Consider the following 22571-nt stretch of genomic DNA (forward strand, 5'->3'; position numbering starts at 1 on the left):
ATATATATTATATATATATGTGTGTGTGTGTGTGTGTGTGTGTGTGTGTGTGTGTGTGTGTGTGTGTATGTATGTATGTATGTAAAGGGGCTAAACCATCACAATAATATATCATAGTTACAGACTCGTCGTTACTAAGCGTTTCAAGCACATCTCCTTGCGATCATGCAATAATACTGATCGGAAGATCGCCGCCAGATTGGCATGAAAATTCTACTTATGAAGGGTTTTGTTTTCTAAACGAAACGATCTTGTAACTTCTTATCGATCTATCGACCTTATTGCAAGGCAGGTGCAGATGCACCAAGCACATTTAGACGCACAAGATTTATATAAAGAAAGGTAGTAAAGTGTCTCTGATAGAGTGATTTTCTTAAATTACAACGGTAAAACAGACATAACCATCGCAAAGAAAAGCTTCCAATATAGATGTGCCTAAAAATAACTGACGTATAACATAATAATGTTTCACAGCCGCTGCTATTTTCGAAAACCGTCCCTAATTTCAGTCAAACCGATGAGGTAACAGCGATGATCTCGGTATTTTACGTTTTGACATTTACAAATATCCTACATCGTCAGATGACACTAGTGGGAAATGAAGTATTCTCTGTCAAAATTACCTATAAAAACATTCTAAAACTGGCAGATAGCTGTATTGACGTCACGAAAACCGGTGCACCGTGCGTCCTGTCGGTATAGCTGCAATTCGTATACTCAGGGAACACTGAATTTTATGCAGTGAGGTAACTTTGATTGCCTTAGTTTATATACCATTCCAAAACGGAAATGCTATAACAGGAGGGTTAAAAACCAATCACTCTAATAAGAGAGAGAGAGAGAGAGAGAGAGAGAGAGAGAGAGAGAGAGAGAGAGAGAGAGAGAGAGAGAGAGAGAGAGAGATGCGTTCACAACGTGGAAATATATTTGTATTTATGCATTACCCAGTATCTGTTGGCGGGGTAGCGTGCGTCCACAGCTACCAGTAGGGTAGCTACATTTCATTTCATTAGTAAACTTGCAAGCGATTCTGTTGCTGCTGAATGGAAAACAATTACTTTCAATCTCGAACCTTCATCGGTCGCTAGAATACCGATTCCAAAGAACAGGGCGTTTGCCCCTTTAACACATGAATATCACGCAAAATCCATGGCGCCACCAAATCATAAACCCTTATAAGGTCCATGGCCAAATTCACCTGGTAAACAGAGTCCTTATTCTGAAGTGGCATGTTTCAACAGCTTGGACGAGTTCCTATTCAGACGAGAACACTCATTCGGAGCTGGCCCAGTACGCGTTTTCACGGAGATTTTAAACAGAAAGTCGTGTTCGAGTACTGGATATTTGATGGACATAGCACGCCAAAGAACCTACAAGTACCTGAAACATAGTGAGTTGTTAGCGCTTCATCACACACACCACTTTCAGATTTCCTTCCTAATTTACATAAATCGCCCTTCCTAATTTACATAATGGCCGACACTTACGATCTACATACATATTTTCAAAGAAAAAACGGCTAATTCTGGAATAGTGCAATCTTCTTCAATAAACACCAGGCTTCACATCTGCCGGCATATTTTAGGAGTGTATCAGCAGAATCTAAAGAGGTAGACAGGCTTTGAACAAAAGGAAATTAACAAACTAAGGGGCTTTAAATAAAATTCTTTGTTTGCCGTCTGCGTGCTGGTAGATTTTCGGAGAAAATGAATTAATAAAAACACAATTTTAACACTATTACAAATATAAAAATATTATTTTTCCACTAGAACCAAAATAAAAATTGAGCTTATGTTAATACACTCGTGTTTTTTGTCTGTTTTTTTTCCCTGGCCGGCTGGTAGGTTTTTCAAAAATCCAACGACAGCAAACAAAGAATTTTCTTTAAATGGCCTACTGACTGTTAACAGGAACACCAGAAACCACAAAAATGTGAGTTTTAGTAAGGATAAAGTTGAGAATATCCTGAACCCACATAATGACCCTAGTATAAACTATTGAAAACTTTCCATTTAAGAATGATGAAAAACCTGATGGAGAGACTGGTTTACCACTGTAATAATAAAATAAAAACAAGTAGAAAATGCGTAAATTCATATCGCTTTGCCACTTTCCACTGTGGCAACTATTCCTACAACCTAGTTGGCAGCATAGCATGACAATTTAGAAGTGTAATTTGAAAACAAAACATTTTTATTCTTCAAACACTGTCATGATGGACACAGACATATAGTAGCTGTTATAAAATCATGGAATCTTGATAATTATTAACAATAAATGTCACAATATTTTGTGATCAGTATATACAACTTATGAAACACTCATGAAACTTGTGATAAAAATCATATCTTCAGCACATATACTAACTATGGCCAGGATTCATTTAAACAATTTTCAAATTGTACATACAAAGTCAATAAAGGTAGTTGCTGCAAGTTCAACTGAGTTGAAAACGGTTATGAAATCCACACAAAAAGGTTCAATGCTATGCATATGGTTACAAGCACTGGTATCGTATAATATGTAGTCTCTGGCACATGAACATTTGAAATGTTTTCACAGCTGTATTAAGTATGGTGGATGATTTTCACCATATATATACTTGATATATTTTCCCCATACAGTACTTGAAAACCTATAAATTGATCAATCTTTACATTTTTGGCCCAGGTTTTGGTGGACACTACTGCACAAGCACGTTCTCTTTTGACATTCTCTGTGGTTACCAAGATTTGGCAGAAATTTGTTCAAATCTTGAACAAAACTACAAAGTGGACATTTTGCTTCATTATATTTGAAAACTGGGCTTCCATAAAACAGGAATTCACTCAATCAAGACCTGTAGACACAGAGGGGTATATTGTGTACAAACTCCAAGCAATGTTGAAAATTTCTTGACCAACATATTCAGAGAATATCTCAGAGACAACACTAATGCTGTCCTGTATTTCAAAAATTGTAAACATAACTTTTGATGCATTTTTCTGGTTTTTTTATCAATTTCAAAAATGTAATATCATCATTCCTTTTTGTTGAAACCACAAATAACGCTAAATCTGCAGAATAGGGGTTCCAGCTTTCCTTTGGGTTGCAATCTGCTTGTCTTTTGGTGTGTTCCATTGTGTCTAGATAAGATTGTGTTGAATTGTAATATGGCTCAAAGCGAACCCAAGATTGTGTTGAATTGTAATATGGCTCAAAGCGAACCCAAGATTATTCAGTTTTGTGAGATAAACTGCCAAGCATTGAAGAAAATGTCCTATTACTGTGTTGTGAAAACCAGTACTACATAAGACATTCATTTATTTGTCAAAAAAACAAACGGCATACATTGCAAATATGTGTATGGGCTGAATATTGGGTATTCCAACACCTTGATTATACAGTATCACAAGGACACACAGTACAAAAAGGAAATTTGAAATATTAACTTTACCGGTATAATAAAGTTTCAAGCATAATCGCTCGCCCCTCTAGTCTTTTTATTTAATTTTATCATGTACCTACGCTGGCGATAATGAATAATTTGTGACCTAATGTAAAGTGACCAGCACTTTTATTTCAAACAGCTGCATATCGCCAATCTCTTGTAAAAAATACTCATAGTCTTGATTTTTGTGGCGAGTCAAAAGTACAGTGACAGCAAATTATTAAGCTTGGCTGAAGGAACGCCTATTCATATCAATGGTGTAAATACTTCCTGAGAAACAGGCATAGACAAACCCGTAAACATTTTTCCTGCTTCCAGAACAATTTCCGCATGGCTGTAATTCCAGACACTTCCAGGGCAGTGTCTGGAATGAGTCTGTTTCTCAGTCTCGGAGGCGGCTCTGAAACCAAACAACTAAAGATCTTGCATGGCATCTGTAAGCATATCTTCATCTCCGTCTATTAGATTCTCCAGGATGAAGACTTGTTGTTCCTGGTAAGGCAGTCCGCATTTGCCGTTCCAGTGGGCTTCTTTCATTTTGTGTGACTGAAAATTGAAAAATAAACAAGATTCAATTTTAATGTATGGCTTTCTTATCCAAGTCTTCAGTAATAACAGTGAAGCAAGGGCGACCTACATTGTCGTTGATCAGACGTCTTTTCACCCCTATATCTTGATTTGGTGGTCCAACTTTGCCATAAAAAACAATGGGACTATACCAAAAATAGTGGCGGGAGGGTAAGAGAAGCTGATCAAGATTATCATCTGTTGCAATTTTCTAAACATCTGAGTGTAAACAAGGAATCCATACATGTACCAACAACAATAACAACGAATAAAAGAAAGTGCAACAAATTATTCTCCCAAGGAGGGGTTCTTACACTTTTGCAAGGATCATGTCAACATATAATCAACTAATAGATGAACGGATAATGGGTTAACCTGTTCACCACCATGGTTTGGCCCAAAGCCATTGTTATCAATGGTAATTGTGGACCTGTTTACAGGGAATGGGGGTGAACAGGTCAATTCTTGTAAAATGGGCTTCTGTTTTACCATGGCTCTTACTCAAATCACTGACAGATCTGCTCAATTAATTTTGTCGTTGAACGTATTGGTCAGAAAACTTTGTAATGATTTATCAACAGATTAGCTATGATGCTGTAATGACTATGCTTTGAGACACATAATCAAATGTTACGTTTTATTCTTTCATGAGCGAGTTTTGGTTTGTTGCAGGTTTTATTCATTAATGTTCAATTTCAGAGATGTAGAGGTTTAACAGGATTTGATTTCATCCAAACTGAGTTCTGAGTAATCAAGGTCTGTTTAGGCCAAAGTTCTCCTCCAGACTGGAGTCAACATTCATTCACATGTTTAATCAAATGGCACTTTACATATGCATACTGAGTTTTACACAAATTCTACAACATTTATATGATACACCATAGACATTTCAGGGACTTAAATTTCCAAGATACATTATGTAATTCACAGTCTTGAAGATTGTGATTATGACAGTGAAACTGACATGGTTAGTGTTCGCTTTCATATCAAATAATCTACAAATTCTGCCAGTCCAATTTCAAATTATATATACATCATGAACCAGTAAAGGAATTATGGTTTTGGTTCTTTTCAATCTTTGATCTCACAGAGCTGAACAACAGTAACCAATGCATTTACGTGGCACAGGTCACGTACTTAAAACATGAGAGACATACGGAGTTGAACTATTACATCTGGTGACACAACCTGACGTAATCATTTCAACAACTTCAGACAGATACTCAAGATTGAAAAAATTCTGAATTATCAACCTAGCATGACATGGGTGCCGACCTCTGACATCAAAGTATTCCTTTACAGCACAAAACTGGCATCTCCGTGATCTTTTCACCACTTAAATCCTTTATGATCCGAGCTGATATGATGTCTACGTGGACATACATCCCAATTTACGTCACAAGTGTTCCTTTACTAAAAGTGCAAAAACCTCAACATTCTTGGAAGAGCACTCCGATCAAGGTTAACAGGCACTTTGACCCCCTAGTGTCTCAACTACATGTAAAAGGGCAAGGAGTAAGTTAATACATGTAGTTATCAGTTTTCAGTTCAAGTCTACTTCTATTGCCAAGGTTGCCAAGATAATGACTGGAAACAGATCATCAGAACTACTTTAAAAAAGAATAAGAGGCATACATGATTGATTTGTCAAGTCTCTGCTGAAGAATTTTCTAGTTTCTTATAGCTTTTTTCTTTTAAGATAGAATGCGCCTCAGGGACAGATATTTGGACTCTCAGATGTTTACAACATTTTTCTGATCTACTGCTTATGGGCTCTTGAAGTAAATAAAGTTATCACACTCTTATTTTTGTGAAAATCAAATATTCATTTTTTTCCACAGAGTTTACACAGGGATGGCCGCCATTTTGAATCCACATTTTAGTATGTCTCTGGTAATTTGTTTCTCTGGCACCAAACTTAACACAGTGTCCCCTGATTTTTATTCTAGATCTTGCTCTTGATCTTGAGTCAAGGTTTCCTTGAGTTTGAGCAAAAGTTTAAGTCTTTCAGCTTCGAGGCACATACCGGAACTAGTATACCTTTCGGCACCTCAAAAATGGATGGTTTCAAGTTTTCATTGTACTTTGCTGCATGATATTTTAAAGTGTTCTCTTTCAAACTCTCTCAGAAAATCAGAGTTCTCAATGCAGTTTTATAAGCATATTGAAACCACTTTAACCCTTTGAGAGCTGTATTTTTTTCACACCAAAATTTTAGTGCAACATTTTACCAATTTGTATGAACTTTTCTGTAATTTTTCTGATAATTTTGGACCAAATGAACACAACATTTCATTGGCCAGTTTTTCATCAAAGTTTTGGCAAAAATCTGACAAAAGTTGACTGAAGTATATTTTATAAGGGCGAAAAAAATTGACTTTGGCACTCAAAGGGTTAAACTTAACAAATAATGCATACCATCTCAAATTAAAATGGCTGCTACCCAGTATAGTCAACTATATGAGAACAATTAAATTTTTTATTTTCCAATGGCCAGACAGTAATAATTTAGTTCACATGCAGATTTCAAAACAAGTCTTCCCAATCTCTAGACAAGAAAAGTACAGTAAAATTCTGAGTTTAACCCTCTCAGCCCTAAACCCTACATATAGTGGTAGCTCTGGTAAGTTACCAGAAACACAGGCTGAAAGGGTAAACAAATTTATCCCTGTGTTTTTTCAGTAGACTGAAGAATGCTAACACCAAGCCATATTACATTTAGGCATTATCTTAGGAGGTACAGTATTTGTCACTATCTTTTTATAATGAAAGGCCCCTTAACTACCATAAATGTAAGAAGCTTTGGGATAACTGTTTGGCAGATGCAGTGATTATTCAATGGAAGTTTTACTTTATATCAAAGGTATTGGTCAGTCTCTACCAACCGAGAAAAGAAAGAACAGAATACTGTAAGACATGTAAGACACATAATAGATCTGTACTTGGAATTCATTCCTTGAACCAAAACTCCCCGCTATTTCAATTTATGTCTCCTGACCACAGTTTAAAATGATTGGATTTTAAACACGTGCACCACACAGAGTTGCAACAAGGTACATTTATGTCTAGAGTTCCGAAAACATTGAATTTAATTCACTTCAATATAATTTTATTTCACCATGACATACCTCATGAAGGAAACTGAACATGGCGTTCAAAATGCTGTCATATTCAACTGATAAATTTACTTTGGGACCTGCAAAAGAACATTCCCTGCAAAGCTCCATCTATGGCACATCTTCTCTTTACTGAATTTACTATTTTAATGACCCCTGACATCCCAGCATTTCCACTGGCACAAATTCTCTGATTAATCAAACGTTCTGTCACAATCAGCCATATTCTGAATTATGTACTGAATTACTGTGACTTAATTTCTATCAAAGCTTTCTGGCATTGATTGAGATCTTAACTTTATGAATACTTTGTAGCATCAAAAAATACCAGGACATAAGGTTCTTCAACGATCATAAAACGTACATTAGTGTTTTGAAAACAACTGTGAAATGATAATCTTCAAGGTTCTAATGGATATTTTTGGTGTCAAAGGTCACAGAGTGTAAAAGCAATGCCACTGAATGACCTATGACATGACAATGGCTGTCAGGGCTGTGTAGGTTTTATTGTATACCTTATGGAACATGGCAATATGATTGAAGTAACCTTCCATACATTGTGAGATGTGAAAGGACAATGTCACAATAATTTTACGAGTGTTTTTGCCACTGAAACAGCAACCCCTTGTGCACCAAAAACAAAGTCTGGGATTGTTTATGAAGCAGGATCTTTTGAGTTCAAATGATGGAGACAGAGGCGACTGCTCTATTTCTTCAAACTTTATTACTACAGCTACGTTGAACTACTGCTACAATAACCTAATGTATCAGTGGGTGGATAAGTGACGACCAGATCCAGTGGTGAGCGATGCGCTCTGAGTATACGCATACACATACACTATACTGTGCATAAACATATACTAAAGTAAAGTTGCTAATTCAGGCTGTGATATAGTCGGTTTTGGCGGGAAAGTAAGAAGTGTCTTTGACTTTGATTGGTTAGAGATGAGTCACGTCAGAAAGAATTAAAACCATGTGTAAACACAGCATATTAGGAAGGAACTGAAGATATTGATACTCCATAATGCTCTTTAATATGCCGTTCATACACAGGCCATTGAAACGTCTCTGAAACGGTTCTGGGCCAATACTGACACAGAAAGTTATGTGTGGACACTCCGAAATGGTTCTGAAGCGTTTCAGATTTGAGACGGTTTAGTCGGCCCGACCAGAGCCGTTGTAGGGATTAACTCTATCCGCAAATCGCTGTGTGGACAGACTGAGCCGCTTCAGAAGCGTTTCAAACGCCCTCACGCGACAGGTATTTGTAACATAAAACAAACAACAACCAATATACAATATTCACTTTTGCCATGGCTGCCGAACACAGTACTACATCTCGCGGTATACTGGTCCGACGAAGAGATAAGCTTGCTACCAAAAACCCTATCAATTCGACCAGAAAAAAATAATTACGATTTGAAAAACGTCGAATTAATAGGAAATTAAAACTGCCGAAATAATTTAGTGGTCGAATGAATTTAATTTGGAACGACGAGGATGAAATTTAAGCGAGACATGTTTGCCATGTTGAGACTGCTTCAAAGCATGGACTGAAATTTTGTGAGGTCGACAAATTAAGTAACAAAAAACCTCAAACGCACGTTGGTGTCACATCAAAATCAAAGTGGCCGCGATTACAGACGGAACAATCTGTGACACTGCCACCGGCCCGCTCGACGGACGACACGTAAGTTGACATCGTGTGCCAGCCCTTGGAAATATATTGTAACTCCTTGACAGGCAGATGAGATTGTCTTATAACGTTTGATGCATTGAAAGTTTGTAAAAATAATAAAAAATGACATCACCGATCATAAGAAATGTGGTGTTGAAGATAATAGTTTTTAAAAGAAGACTATGACGACCATATTTCTGTAAGTATTATCTAACTTTAGAAAACCAACATCTAAGATTTACTTCAACCAACACTTTGGGATTTGTTCTACTCTTTATTATCGAATTTCTGGAAAGTAGGTGTACATTTTCGATGTCTGTGTATCGTCTACACCGAAGTCATATCCGAAAGAGTATAATCAGTTCGCGACAGCGTAAACCTCTCTCTCCCTCTCTCTCTCTCTCTCTCTCTCTCTCTCTCTCTCTCTCTCTCTCTCCGGCATTTCAATGTTTTATATTGTCGACATTTATATATCAGTCTGAAGTTTCAGGTCACTGCTCAATGCAAGTAGTTGATGTCAATTTTTCCGTATCGGGCATGGTCTCTATCGTCACTCTAATCGTTAGTGTTTTCCTGTTATATTCCATATCAAACTCAAAACACAACGTGAACAACGCTGATAATATATTGCATCTTTCGTATCGAAAACCGGTAAAGTTCGTAACTGGTGACATGTCACGGCCTGGAGTGGAGAAAGTTCATCACCATCGATCGAATGTCCGTGGCGCTTTTGCTTCCAAATAGACATATTGAAATGCACAGGGAACTTCGCGGTATGGCAATTATATGAATTTTACCGTGAAGAAAGTCTGTGACTTTAAACTGGCCGTACAACCAACAATAAACATGGCAGAGCAATGATACCGATTTCAGAGACTTCGATTTTTTTTTCATTGCGACCTCGACCGCTGGTGAGAGCGAGTCGTCTATTTTTTCCCACTGGCTATTTGGCTTTGAATTTTCAATTGCCATCATGTGCTAAGTTAAAGCTAAAAACAAGACGGGCGTTCTCTGTAAATCAATAAGCCTTTTGAATATGAAAAAATCGGACATCTGAACCTCAACACGCAGCTTGAAAGTTGTTCTCCGAATCAGGACAGGGACATCGGCCCGGGACATCGGTGAGGCCGGATTTCACGTAGTAGCTAAGGAAACCGACGGCTCATTCGTTGTAAGAAACCATGCGATGGAATTTCGCCGTATCGCCTCTACAGACTACACCGTCTATTACCTAACCATGCAATTAAACAATCACACGATAGTTCAGTAACATATATCTTCATTAATCTACCGATCATCGACCGTCGAACACTTCGAAAACAATGGTCGCGGTCACGGATTCAAGGACGTTCACAAGAAGAAACTATCAATAAGTGGCGCGCAGAATTATTTTTACTGGTTTTGAGAACTTCTAAAATAACTTGTAATCTGTATATCTTCGCACATCGAACCGATATTGTATACCTATCACCGTCGGAGTTTATGTCTTTCACTGTAGAGTTCTTTTTATCCAAAACACATATTCAGAAGAGTCCCACAGAGCAGTCAAATGTCAGGATAATTGCTTCAAACGAATGAAATTGCACGAAAGAATGAAAATCAACAGCACACCCTGGACGTGATTTAAAACAATAGCGCTTGTGAATAGGACTATTCTATTTGAGTAAAAAGTGCCGTTTTTCTCGCAATTTTAGCAACTGTAACGACCCTTTATTCTTTAATACCTTTCCATAATTGAATTAAACTAGTCTAACATTAACAAAATTGACATAAAATAAGTCCGAAAAGTTATGTTTTATTCAACTAACTGATTCATCTCCTTTGATATCCCCTAAGCTACATGTAAACAGTCCGGAAAGACTGACATCGATGTCTCCCGGGCCCCCATGCATACAGTATGGCCGTACGTGTTCAAATATTTCTTCATCGTTTTGCAAAACATCTCATCAGCCGGACGCATGGGCAACGTCTTTGTACGTTGGTCAAAACTAATGACAGTATAGGTCAGGATGTAACATCGGTCAAAGTAATATTGAATATGGAAGACGAAAATGCTTTCATCGATTGACAAAAATGAGAGGGAACGAGTCAGTAAATATCGAACCATAAAGGGGAGATCGAGACTGCCATCCCCCACGATTAATCAACTGGGAACAAAATATATATTTCGATCAACAGACTTACACAACCAGAGACAGCATTCGTTCAGCTTTAAAATAAGTCATCGCCTTTCCTATAATAACACCCCGTTTGCGTTTCGACCTACTCTGCTCTGTCCCCAATCGGTATGGCCGTCCGGGTTTCGCCTGCCGTACTGACTGATACATGGTTATTTCTTCACATATTTTTTCATCGTTTGGCATAAAATACAGCATCTCTTTTGGTGCACAAGGCAAATCAACGTTTAGAAGGAAAGTCACAGGAGTTTAGGATATTATATACCGTAGGTGAAATTAGAATGGAATATTGAAGATGAAAAGACTTTTATCGGTCGACAAAAATTGCCATAAACCGAGAATTGAGATTGTCTATGATTTATTAATTGGGAACAAAAATATTCGATTGAGTCATTAAGTTTGTGTTTGGTTCGTTTCAAAAATGTGTTCCTACATTCTTATCCGATTGTTTGTGTTAATAAAAATGTTTGTTTCGCCTCGGATATTTGTAGGGAAGTTTGGATTAGTGTGGACGGTAATGTTTTGTTTGTGTGGGGAAAGCTTATGGCGAGGCGAAACAAACATTTATATTAACACAAACAATCGGATAAGAATGTACGAACACATTTTAGAAACGAATAAAACACAAACTCGACACAAAAACATTTTGGATAGTTAGGTGGGGAGCCTCTTTGACATTCTTTACAGCCAGTACGACGTCGTCCATTTCAGCCATCTTGTTACAAACAATGCTTGGCCATACACACCTTTTGAACTCGAGAGGGCGTATTAAGACGTCTTAAACATCAAAACAATGGCTTAATTTTGTGTATGTGGACGCAAGCGGACTCAAGCTATTAATCCCCTGTGTTTACAAATCACAAATAGTGTTGCAGAAGCGTTTCAATTTTTCCCTGTCTGAACACAGTATTAGATTTTAGCATCTCTAACATTTCTCAGAAACCTCTCTTGCTATCATTTCGGAATGGCAGTCGAATTGCTCCTAAATTCAGTGGTGCCAAACCAAATAAATAATTGTAAGTACATGTACACTAGTTGCCAAGTGACTCTGTTTTGCAAATCACTACTTTTGAAGTATGAGAGTCATTTACATGTGGACTATTTTCTAAAAAATTCAAAAGCATAGCCAGAATTGGCTGTGTTAATCGAAAAATGGGTAACTTAGTCAAGGGCTGATACAAAAAATATCGCAATTATACGATGTCGCTCAAATTTGATCAGAATTGGTATATACCAGTATGGTTACCAAAGATCAACAATAAATATTGTTTCTATCTGTTCAGTGCAGGAAAATTCTATGTTAATGTTATGACAATGATTTCTGCATAGTACAACCAAAAAAAAACAACAAGAAATATTTAAATCAGAAAAAAGAATGACAAAAGTAAATAAGGTCTGAAACTTTAGGTACTGGATGTCAACTTTAGCAACATGCACAGCACTACAGCTAGCCCCTCTTAGTTTGAGCATAGACAGTCTTCCCCCCTCTACTGTCTATGGTTTGAGCAGGTCTGTTGATAAGTAACAGTTCATAAACAATTACAGGAAATGACTCAAGCCTGTTTCAGACACTGGCATGCGCATGCCATCACTCCTGCACATTCGCAGGATTTCCCTTTTTCTTACCTCATTTGCAGATTTTTCAAGTGACACTGACATGTTCATTTGAACAAATTCACATCTCAAGCCCTGCATCTACATCTACCTGTACACCAAATACTGAGATTGTAGCTTTGGCGGTATGGGAGCCTTTGTGTATGACGGACATACATTCACACATACATACCCACAAACATGCAGACATACAGACGCAACCGACTCATCATATAAGCTCTTTTTGGTTTTTATATACAAAACCAAATATGAGCTAAAAAATTACTGCATACATGTGAGGGCACTTTCTCGCATAGCAGTACAGTGGGACATAAATAAAGGTATACGACAACACAAGCTTTGTTCAAGGTTTCTTTTTATCCCCACATCACAAATCATAGTGACTGATGACATTTAAATACAGTTACAGTGCATGGTTCTCTTAACTTCAATCAACAATCAGCCGTCATTTCAGTCGCTTTTCACTCAGTAGACAGGAGAATGTGAACTTGACTTTGTAAATTGGTTTACAGAAGACTAGGCACAGCGTGATGATCTTGTTTGAATTTGATGTATCAACACGCTGATGCGTTTACTCCGGGTTCAATGTCATCTGTCACAATGCCTGTTGAATGACAGATGGGATTTGCATGTAGACAATGGAAATGTGGTGTTGTTCCTTCAGCTCCTATCAACTGCCACTCACAAGGCTAATCCTCTAATCGCCACATTTTGGTTTTCTTTGGCTGCAGGTACCGGGAATAGTCTTAAAACTTGCAGATTTACACTTTTGCTCAAACTTTTCTCACAGAAACTTTGAACTATTCTCTTTATACATCAAGAATAAAAATCAGGAGTCATATCGTATGAATTGTGGTACTCAGTAGAGAAACACAAAACCAAAATCTTACCAACATTTGAAATACAAAATGGCTGCTATTCTAGCTAATTCTATGGGGTAAAATTAAATTTTCATTATCATAAAAAACGGGGAAAATATAGAAATAAAACTGTAAAAAATTGAGAGTCTGAATATCTGTTTCTGAGGCACATTCTACCTTAACCCTTTCACCCCCAGTTCCCTGTATACAGATCCAACTTTACCATAGAAAACAATGGTTTTGGGATAAACCATGGTGGTGAAAGGGTAAACCTGTTTCTGAGGGGTGGCTGGACCCATCTATAGTGCCCTCCAGGGAGTGGCAGAGTGTATGTGAGATGATAAAAGTTTCAAAGCTATTCTTTATCAAAGAATCTGAGACACAACCTAACCCAGAATGAGAGGTTCATTGTGCATACAGCATCAGATATGCAACGGAGAAACACCGTATATACGGTGGTGTTTGATTTGGAATCATAGTTGTGGTATTAACCAAGAGGAAATCCCAGAACAAGAATGTGACCAAATCCAGAGGTCAGAGGTCAGGGATCTCCAAAGTTTTACCCTGTGACTTTGCTGCACCATATTATCAAACAAACAAGTGAAGAGTCAGTGTAGCTGTACGTGTATGATAAAGAATGCACAAACTAGACAGCATGGCTTCTTATGTGGATACAAATACATGCACACTTCTACCAACTACTCAAAAGATTTAGTCATCCCTGGCTAGAACAAGAAGCATTTTCAGTAAAAATAACATGGCCGTCATGGTTTAGTACTGATACAGTTTCCACATGAAGCAGGTCAGTCGTCAGTATTATTTAACCTGTCTCCAACCCACTTAGCCAGTAATAAAATCAACAAGTCACATCGCCTGTATATTGCTGTACGTTTCGTCTGCTTCATTTAAGTAACACTGAGCTGTAAGTTTCTTTCTTTTAATTCGCATGTCAGACGTACCGCTACCAGGAAGCGACTGATATGGTCTCTAATGCAAAAAGTCCATGAATGACGCAGAAATACAGTATCTGGACTAAACAAACCCACCTCCACCTTTCCAATGTTATCATGGCTGATGTCTTTGGAAATACATGATGATCAAGAGACGCACAACGGATGCTGAGACATTAATGATAAGACAGCTGGTGTTATCTCGATTTCCTCTTTTAAGTCCTGAGATCAGTGATAGCTTGATCCATCTGGGATATACATCATTAGCTTTGCAATCCCCATCAATGATGCTGTTCTTAGGATTAGCTATAAACAGAGGTCCTGGGATTAAACCCCGAACCTTGAATTTCAAAGGGACAGTCTGCAATTAGTCTGTCCGACTTGAATAAGATATAATGAGTCACATTTATTCAAAGTTGGATTTTGGCTGAGAATACATGGGCATAAAAAGATGATAAAGTCATCAGGATGTATGACAGAAATGTACACGTTGCACATACCAGCTTAAACTAAAAGCCATGTTTGGTTTCATTCCATTGTCTGCTACGGAGTGGGCTGACTCGTATTCCTGAAAAAAGGGCCAAAAAGTTGAGCTTACTCCTGGCTGTTTTCAAAAGAATCTGTTATCTGACATCCTTAGCAAATATTGAAAACTGCGACGAGCTAATAATATCTGTTGTAATACTTCTCGTGACATTTCTAATGCAAACTTAGCTGTATGTATAGCTCGTGGTAGGGATTAGTCGCATGTACAGTAAGCTGACTTGGAAAAAAAAATAATCAAGCCCATATGATTAGGAGCATCATTTTTTGTCATATTCACGGTTTTTCTGGTGCGAGATGAAAATGACTAAACCACAACAAAGGCAAACATTCACATCTCAACCATGAAGGAATTGTAGAATCCCATCTGAAAGAGGTCAGTAGTCTGATGAAAGACCGTGCCGATTCCCCCTCAAGGCACTCGACTTAACCATCAGCAATGCGCAGGAGATTTGCTAAACTCTATTGATAGATACCGCTTTTATTATAACAACGCAAACATGTTCCAGGTCTGATGGGGGCCAAGTTGATTCACACCTAAAGACGCTCCGTGACAGCTAACTTTACTTAACTTTGTTTTGTTGAACACCGTAATCCTACCACTCTGACCGCAAAATCTTTCCACAGAGAAAACAATATTAAGCTCAAAAAGATATTCACAATGTACATCAGATGACTCGTATTGTGTGATGATGTACTAGTTTCCATAGTTACAGCACTCCTCATTCGCTAGAGGGCGCTATTGTCAAATCTATCATCAGAATCAGGGGATGTATAATAGCATGAATGCAATTTGGTGTTTTGACAGGACTGAGGAACAGTGGGCTCACGCTGAGTGAATTTTAATACGAATCAACAGAATAGTTGGTACTGATTGGGTTACATCATATAGAGGGATATTTTAGCATAGGGTAGTATAGTGGTACAAAAAGCATGAAAAATCCAGTTCAGTGTTACAACAATGTATTTTTGTTGTAGCATTGAAAAAGCAGACGTAGATTGATGGTTCCTATAACGCAGACAGAAAAGTAGAATAATGGACTAAATGGGGAAAAACACTCAAATTGGACCAGCTCCATTTGACGGGACATATTTAATGGGTAAACACCCAGCATTTATGTTATTCAGCCTACTATTTGTGCTACTTTTTTCACAAAATAGCATCACGTTTCAAAAAAAAATAAAATAAAAAAGTAGTGTTTGAAATTCACTTTTTTCCTTTTTTATGTGGTAGTCTAAGTGGCCAACTATTTCCAAAAATTAGTAGACCACAGAAAACAGCTGGTTGTCCACTTTTACCTGAGCCATATGGCTTATTTGAAATTGTGTGATTACTTTTTCTGCAAATCTGTCAAACATATGAATAATTATATCATACTTGAACACTATCTTTCATGTAGTTTAATTTTGATCCAATGAGCCAGACAACAGAGTGAGTGCATCAAGGTAATGTAAAGCCCTAATGTGGTATAACACTGCACCAGAAAATATAGATTTCCCTTTCATATAGGCAATCAGTGCAAACACATAAACAACAGACAAAAAGATACACTATACAATTGTTCTTATCCTCTCCTTTTTATCATCCTGAATGGCCAAAGAAGATTTAACCCTTTGAGCGCCAAAGTCAATTTTTGTTGCCTACATCAAAATATATACCAGTCAACTTTTTTCTAATTTTTGCTAAAATTTTGATAAAAATCTGAAGCCAGTAGAATGTTATGTTCATTTGGTCCAAAATTGTCAAAAAAATTACAGAAAAATTCACAAATTGATAAAATGTTGCACACTATAATTTTGGTGGGAAAAATTGCAGCGCTCAATGGGTTAACATTAGTAAATTACAGCTGATGATCACAGGTTCAGACACAATCACTGACCGTTGTGTTGGAGCAGTCTGCAAGCCAGCCTGGAGCTAACACGCTCAATTCAGTTGTACAAAGCTGTTTCGCAACATGACACGTGACTATCGTGACAGTTCCATCGGCAGGCATTTCCAGAAACTAGTATACCAAAGCAAGGGCTTTGTTGTCCTTGAACAGACTGCTGGTAATGTTGAGCCCTGCTAAAAGGATACATTTGTTTCTATATAACAATCAGACCTTCACATTGGCACAAACACAAACCTATGACCCGTTATACACAATCTCTATCAGCATAAATATGTATGTGAAAATGTTGTCATGGTACAATATGCAGTATCATGGTGGACAAACAAATTTTCTTCTTGACAAAAATTCAGCTGTCAATAATAACATATTGGGCATTGCATGCACACAGGCTGTGTTCACAAGTTGAACACTCTGTATTTTTGGTAAATTTTTTTATAGATCAAAAACTGTAATTTTTTTACAAAAATGAACATTAATATACCAAAAGCTGCACACACTGGCCCATGGAACTTTAAAGAGGCGATGACAAAGTCGGTGAAATTGTTACATGTATGTTCCTGCCAATATGAAATTCTTTCTTTTTTACAAGAAGGGTGACAGTGGTCAAGATATTACATTCATGTTCACACACAATATACATGTATGTCAGTCAGCCTAAATTAACCACAGCCTGTATACAATGGTACTACCTGGAGGAGACTTTCTCCGTAATTACTTTATCTAAGTGGCCTCAAGAGGGCGCTAACATATAAGACAAGAAAGAGACCTTTTCAAGTGTAGATGAAAATTCCAAAAAGGTCAAGATAAAGACATTTTGTCGGTCCTATTTGAATTCACACCAAAATTTTGGTGCGTCAAAGGCCAATGTATGTATGTTTGATGTACTGTTTTCATAATTTTTGATAATATAATAACATTGGCAGTATATGCTAATTTCTTCATTATGACAGCTGGTCTACAGTTAATCTACTGGGATGAATAAATTTAAAAAAATCATAATCATGGGCAGAAACATTATTCAAAACTTTTATAAAACTGCATACAGCACTTGTCCATTTGATGTAATAATTGAAAACACAGCTTGACATGCATGAAATCACCCTGCAGTAATTTGTGTTAAGTAAAGCCGTATACATGACTAATTTAGAGAAATTGAAATTAGCACTTGGCTATTGAAATCCCTCATGGCAATTATCAAACTTCCGACATGTGGAAAGGTGTAATCTCTACCTTGAGATTTTTGAGATTTCTGAGGTACATGTAGATGGTATTATTATTTCACTGACATTAGTTTTTTATTTTGAACAATCATAAAAATATTTTATGTTTGCATGACACTGTGAATGTTGATTTTTGAGGAGACTGGCGCAATTGGTCGAGGGAGTATTGAGCAACATAGATACTGCAACACCTAAGAATTGCACTGTGGTTAATCTAATCATATTTACCGATATGCAACATGCTCAGCAGGGCAAATTTCAATGTTGAAAAAACTGAATCCAAATTGGCACCACACATCTATGTCACCGTGTGGCAAACATTGAAGTTTTCAGTAGTCATGTGCACTCCACTGTAGTTTGTCTTATAAATGAGATCTATATATACAGTTTTGACAAAGCAGAATACGTATACATGTACACTTCTATTTGACTATTGTATGATATACAAAATTATCTCTAGGGATTGACCTTTGAACTTTGACCTATGACACTCCTGCCAAGATTGTTTTCTATGATGTCCTAAAACCAAAAAAGGGATTATTGATGCATAAAGATTTACCAAGCAGAAGTCTCTTGCCTAATTTCGGAGGATTACTTATAAAGGAGGTGAACTGATTGTTACATATGCCTCAAAAGTGAAAGATTTAAACTTTTGCTCAAACTTTCCTCAAAGAATATTTCAAGCATTCTCTTTCAAAATCAAGAATGAAAATAAGATTTGTTTTTGAAAAACTAAAATGGTGAAAATTTTTCTTACACCAAAGACTTTAAAATGAATCCCCCTTATTAGTAGATCAGAAAAGAATTGTAAAAGTTTGAGAGTCTGGATATATATCCCTGAGGAACATTCTTCCTGAAAGCTAAAATTAAAAGTTTACTTTCATAGTGCATGTACACGTCATTTAAGTGATAGTTCCTACATATTGACACTGTGTAGTAACCTTTGCCATACACTGAAAATGGGTAATGGTGTCACTTGTATATTTTGGCATAGATTGTGAACTAAATAAGGGTTTCCAGAGGGTTTTTTATCTAAGCTTACTACAATGTGTAAAATATGATTTCATTAATCATAATTATAATTTATTAATAATCATAACAACAATGGGGTTTCCAGAATATATTTACACAAAATACACGACATTGTAAAAAATTGATCTATTTTTCTATAGCATTCATATTAATAATTCATTAATATTCATCATTAATTTTTGATCATAACAGGAAAAATCAACACAAATAATGCCTACTTCACCTGTGGTTAAATGACAGGTACATGGACTATGAATAAAAAAAATTATGAACAAGAAAACAATGGATTACCCCATTTTTTCTCTTAACCATGGTCAATATAGAAAGTGAACCGAGGATAGTTGTTAAATCTTAGCATCTCTTTTAGGGTCTATGCTCAAGATGTGTTTGAGTTTCATACTCACCATGTCAATGTCTCTGGTCCAGATTTGCTGGCACTTTCCACAACATATTGCACAGGGTCTTGTGATGGCATAGCCACCGTCTCCACATTCTGCACAGCCTGGGCTGGCCTGCTCATCGTACCAGCATGCATTGCAGCTGTGAAACAGTGAAACAAAATCGATCAAAATCACAAAATTTCACGTGTAAAACATTGTAAAAAACATTCTGATTGGAACATGTACATGTACATGTGAATCAGTTTCAAAAACCAAAATTTCCTTATCTGATTTGATCGTAATGAGACAAATATATGCCTTTCAATTTTCAGGCACGCTCCAACGTAAGCAGAAAATAGTCAGTTAAGGGACCGTCTCAGATTGTCGCAGAAGTTCAAGAAACGAAATTTCTTCGTTTAGATCAAAACCCCCTCCCCCCTCCCCCTAAACGAAACTTCAAAAGTGCGAAATGTTCATGTCTGCCTGAGAGTACAATGTTGCATTTTGCTATAGCTACTAAAGACGTATTCCCCTTGCCACATTACAATTAAAGTAATCGATCAGATTTGAGTACTAACAGGGCATTTTACCGCATAAAAGTTTCATTTTATTTTACTTTCCCTTTTGCATCTCTTGTGCTGTTCTTTGTCTTTGTGAACACGCAATCTGTACTTGGTAGGGGCGGTAAATAAGCGAGAAACTTTGACAAGGGGGCCCAGGCATGTTCAATCATATTCAAACGACTATGACCAGGTGCATAACAAGTGAGAATAAAGACATCTAGTTGTTAGAGCAGACGCTTATAAATAGCACATTTTTAAAAAGATTATACTTTTTGTCTATGTATATAATGTGATGAATGAAATGTTTAGAATACAATGTTCCTATCGGTAAATTGTGTTTGGGGCACAAACGAGATGGAAACAGTTACAAATTTGTTGGCACGAGTGTGCAGTTCTTCTTTAATTTAAAATAAACACATGAAAACTTGTGATCACAAAATAAAAGTGCGAAAGTGAAGTTCACTAATTGAATGGAGGTCAAACCCCCTCCCCCCCTAAACGAATAAATTTCGCTTTTTGAACTTCTGCGACAATCTGAGACGGTCCCTAAGGTAGTATGTGCCCCGAAAGTGAAAACTTAAACTTTTGCTCAAACTTTCCTTAACCCTTTCAGGCCTAAACCCCTATATATAGGGTAGCTCTGGTAAGTCACCAGAAAGGAATCTTTCAACCATTCACTTTCAAAATCAAGAATAAAAATTTGGGGTCACCATGCAATTTTTCTATTACAGAAACAAATAACCAAAGATTTACTGATATTTGACATTCAAAAAGGCCATCCCTGTGTTAACTCTATATAGAAAAATAATAATTTTCGAATTTCGAAAAACTAGGCCTGTGAAAAGCTTTCTTACACCAAGAGCTTTAAAATGAGCCCCCACAAGTTGTGTATCAGAAGAGAATCGTAAAAGTTTGTGGGTCCGAATGTCTGTCTCCAGGGTGCGTTCTACCTTTAAAATGTTCCATACCTACTACATGTTTTGTAAATTCTTTGATATTCCTCACTGTTGAGGAGTTGTTGTAGACACTGCTTTGTGTACTCTTCACTTTGCTTCTGATACTCAGCCATTGTGATTTGCTCTGCATACAGGTGTTCGGACGGCTTCAAATCTGCCTCCATCAGACCTTTAAGGTGAGGGAAAATAATCATTCATTACTGAAACTTGCTGTTATACTATAAACAGAAGGAATACGAAATTAAACACACAAAAATAACAAGATGTGGATGAAGGTTTGGAGATCTGTCATAACATTAACTTTAATATAGCAATTGTGAATATATATATATATATATATATATATAATATATATATATATATATATATATTACAAAGTATGCGGTTAGACTTGTCCAATACAAAGTGCTCAATCAAAAGTAGAGCGAGATATATAAGGGTTGCTGGAGAATTGATTTTACAATTTCATCTCAATTGTAAAATCAATTCTCCAGCAACCTTATATATATATATCCTGTTTTTGTATGTCCATCACAATAAGGTCCATTTTCGTATGTCCATGGCAATAAAAACAATTTCATTTATGTGGTAGCACAGCTAACGAGGTCTTGTTCCTTTGGTGAAATGACAAAATGAGAGGGCAGCCTTGGAACATCTAGCCCCTAACCTGTTGAAAAAGACCCTGATAATGATGTTGGCACTAAACTGCAATGTTAAATTTTGGTAAAAAACTGCAGTCGATAAAAACAAATGTCCATTTGATCCAAAATTGTTAAAAAAATTATAAAAAATTCATAAAAATTGTAAAATTTTGCACTAAAATTTTGGTAGGAGAAGTTACAGCACTCAAGGAGTTAATAAAATCCCTCCACCACAGGTTGAAACTCGTAAAACAGCACAGGTATGGATCCAAAGCTACACCTTCCCCTCGCAGCCTCTTTAATAATTAACACTTAGACGTTATTGGTCCACTCGAGAACAAAATAGGAAAGAGATACCATAGAGGTAGTGACATCTCACGGAGAGGATGGTATTAGATTGATAACACATACAAATCATAGTACCACGTCGTTCTTACCACAGACAAGTCCTTGGTTTTCAGCTGGAGTCGCGTCTTCCTGTTCCATGCTGTCATCTCGGCTCTCCACGTCATCATCCGATTCGATGCTCATCCAGAGCCCTAATTTCCACATGTTCAACAGTCTACAAGATCAAAAGACTGAGCTGTAGCCTATCGTTGTCTGATTTGCCTCGTCTTACTTTGCTTTCAGTGTTAATATCATAAAGTCAATCGTTCACAACTTAACCAGTTCAGCCCTCAACTTTAAGGTGGTCACCGGTACGTAATCAACAGACATGATCCAAACAAGTGTCTCTGGTTGTTGTCATCAGACGTCCACTAGGGAAATCCTTGTCCCTCTGTAAACCATTTAGGTGTATGCACAAATCTATACCTAAGCAGCGACACAACAGCAACATCAACAACAACGACAGAAAAGCCGTAGGAATATCACGGTATTTCCGCAATACCGACGACGACGCTGACAAGCCTCTTCCGGGTGAGATTGACCGAAGTTGACCTCTCGCTGTGTG

General features: G+C 37.1%; 1 protein-coding gene across 3 annotated transcripts; it reads right to left on the bottom strand.

Moving 5' to 3' along the window:
• Nucleotides 1-2172: 2172 nt before the first annotated feature.
• On the bottom strand, nucleotides 2173-22571 carry LOC139115629 (uncharacterized). Of its 3 annotated transcripts, XM_070677897.1 has the most exons (5): nucleotides 22057-22506; nucleotides 20991-21147; nucleotides 19484-19619; nucleotides 14893-14960; nucleotides 2173-3976 (listed from the first exon to the last, which is right to left on the bottom strand). In XM_070677897.1, the coding sequence occupies exons 1-5, from the start codon at nucleotides 22169-22171 to the stop codon at nucleotides 3964-3966; spliced, it is 489 nt and encodes a 162-aa protein (XP_070533998.1). In that variant the 5' UTR covers nucleotides 22172-22506; the 3' UTR covers nucleotides 2173-3963. The 3 variants fall into 3 exon arrangements, with proteins under 3 accessions (XP_070533998.1, XP_070533997.1, XP_070533999.1); XM_070677896.1 differs by lacking the exon at nucleotides 14893-14960 and having other exon boundaries at nucleotides 22057-22571; XM_070677898.1 differs by lacking the exon at nucleotides 14893-14960 and having other exon boundaries at nucleotides 20995-21147; nucleotides 22057-22528.

The sequence above is a fragment of the Ptychodera flava genome, chromosome 17 (genome assembly GCF_041260155.1).
Source record: "Ptychodera flava strain L36383 chromosome 17, AS_Pfla_20210202, whole genome shotgun sequence".
NCBI classification, from domain to species: Eukaryota; Metazoa; Hemichordata; class Enteropneusta; family Ptychoderidae; genus Ptychodera; species Ptychodera flava.

Excerpts from the sequence above, each read along its gene's own strand:
- LOC139115629 (XM_070677896.1), bottom strand. The coding sequence starts at position 22,171 with ATGTGGAAATTAGGGCTCTGGATGAGCATCGAATCGGATGATGACGTG. Across the intron at positions 21,148-22,056 it reads AAACCAAGGACTTGTCTGTG|GTCTGATGGAGGCAGATTTG; the intron begins GTAAGAACGACG and ends CTCACCTTAAAG. Across the intron at positions 3,977-19,483 it reads GGACCAGAGACATTGACATG|TCACACAAAATGAAAGAAGC; the intron begins GTGAGTATGAAA and ends TTCAATTTTCAG.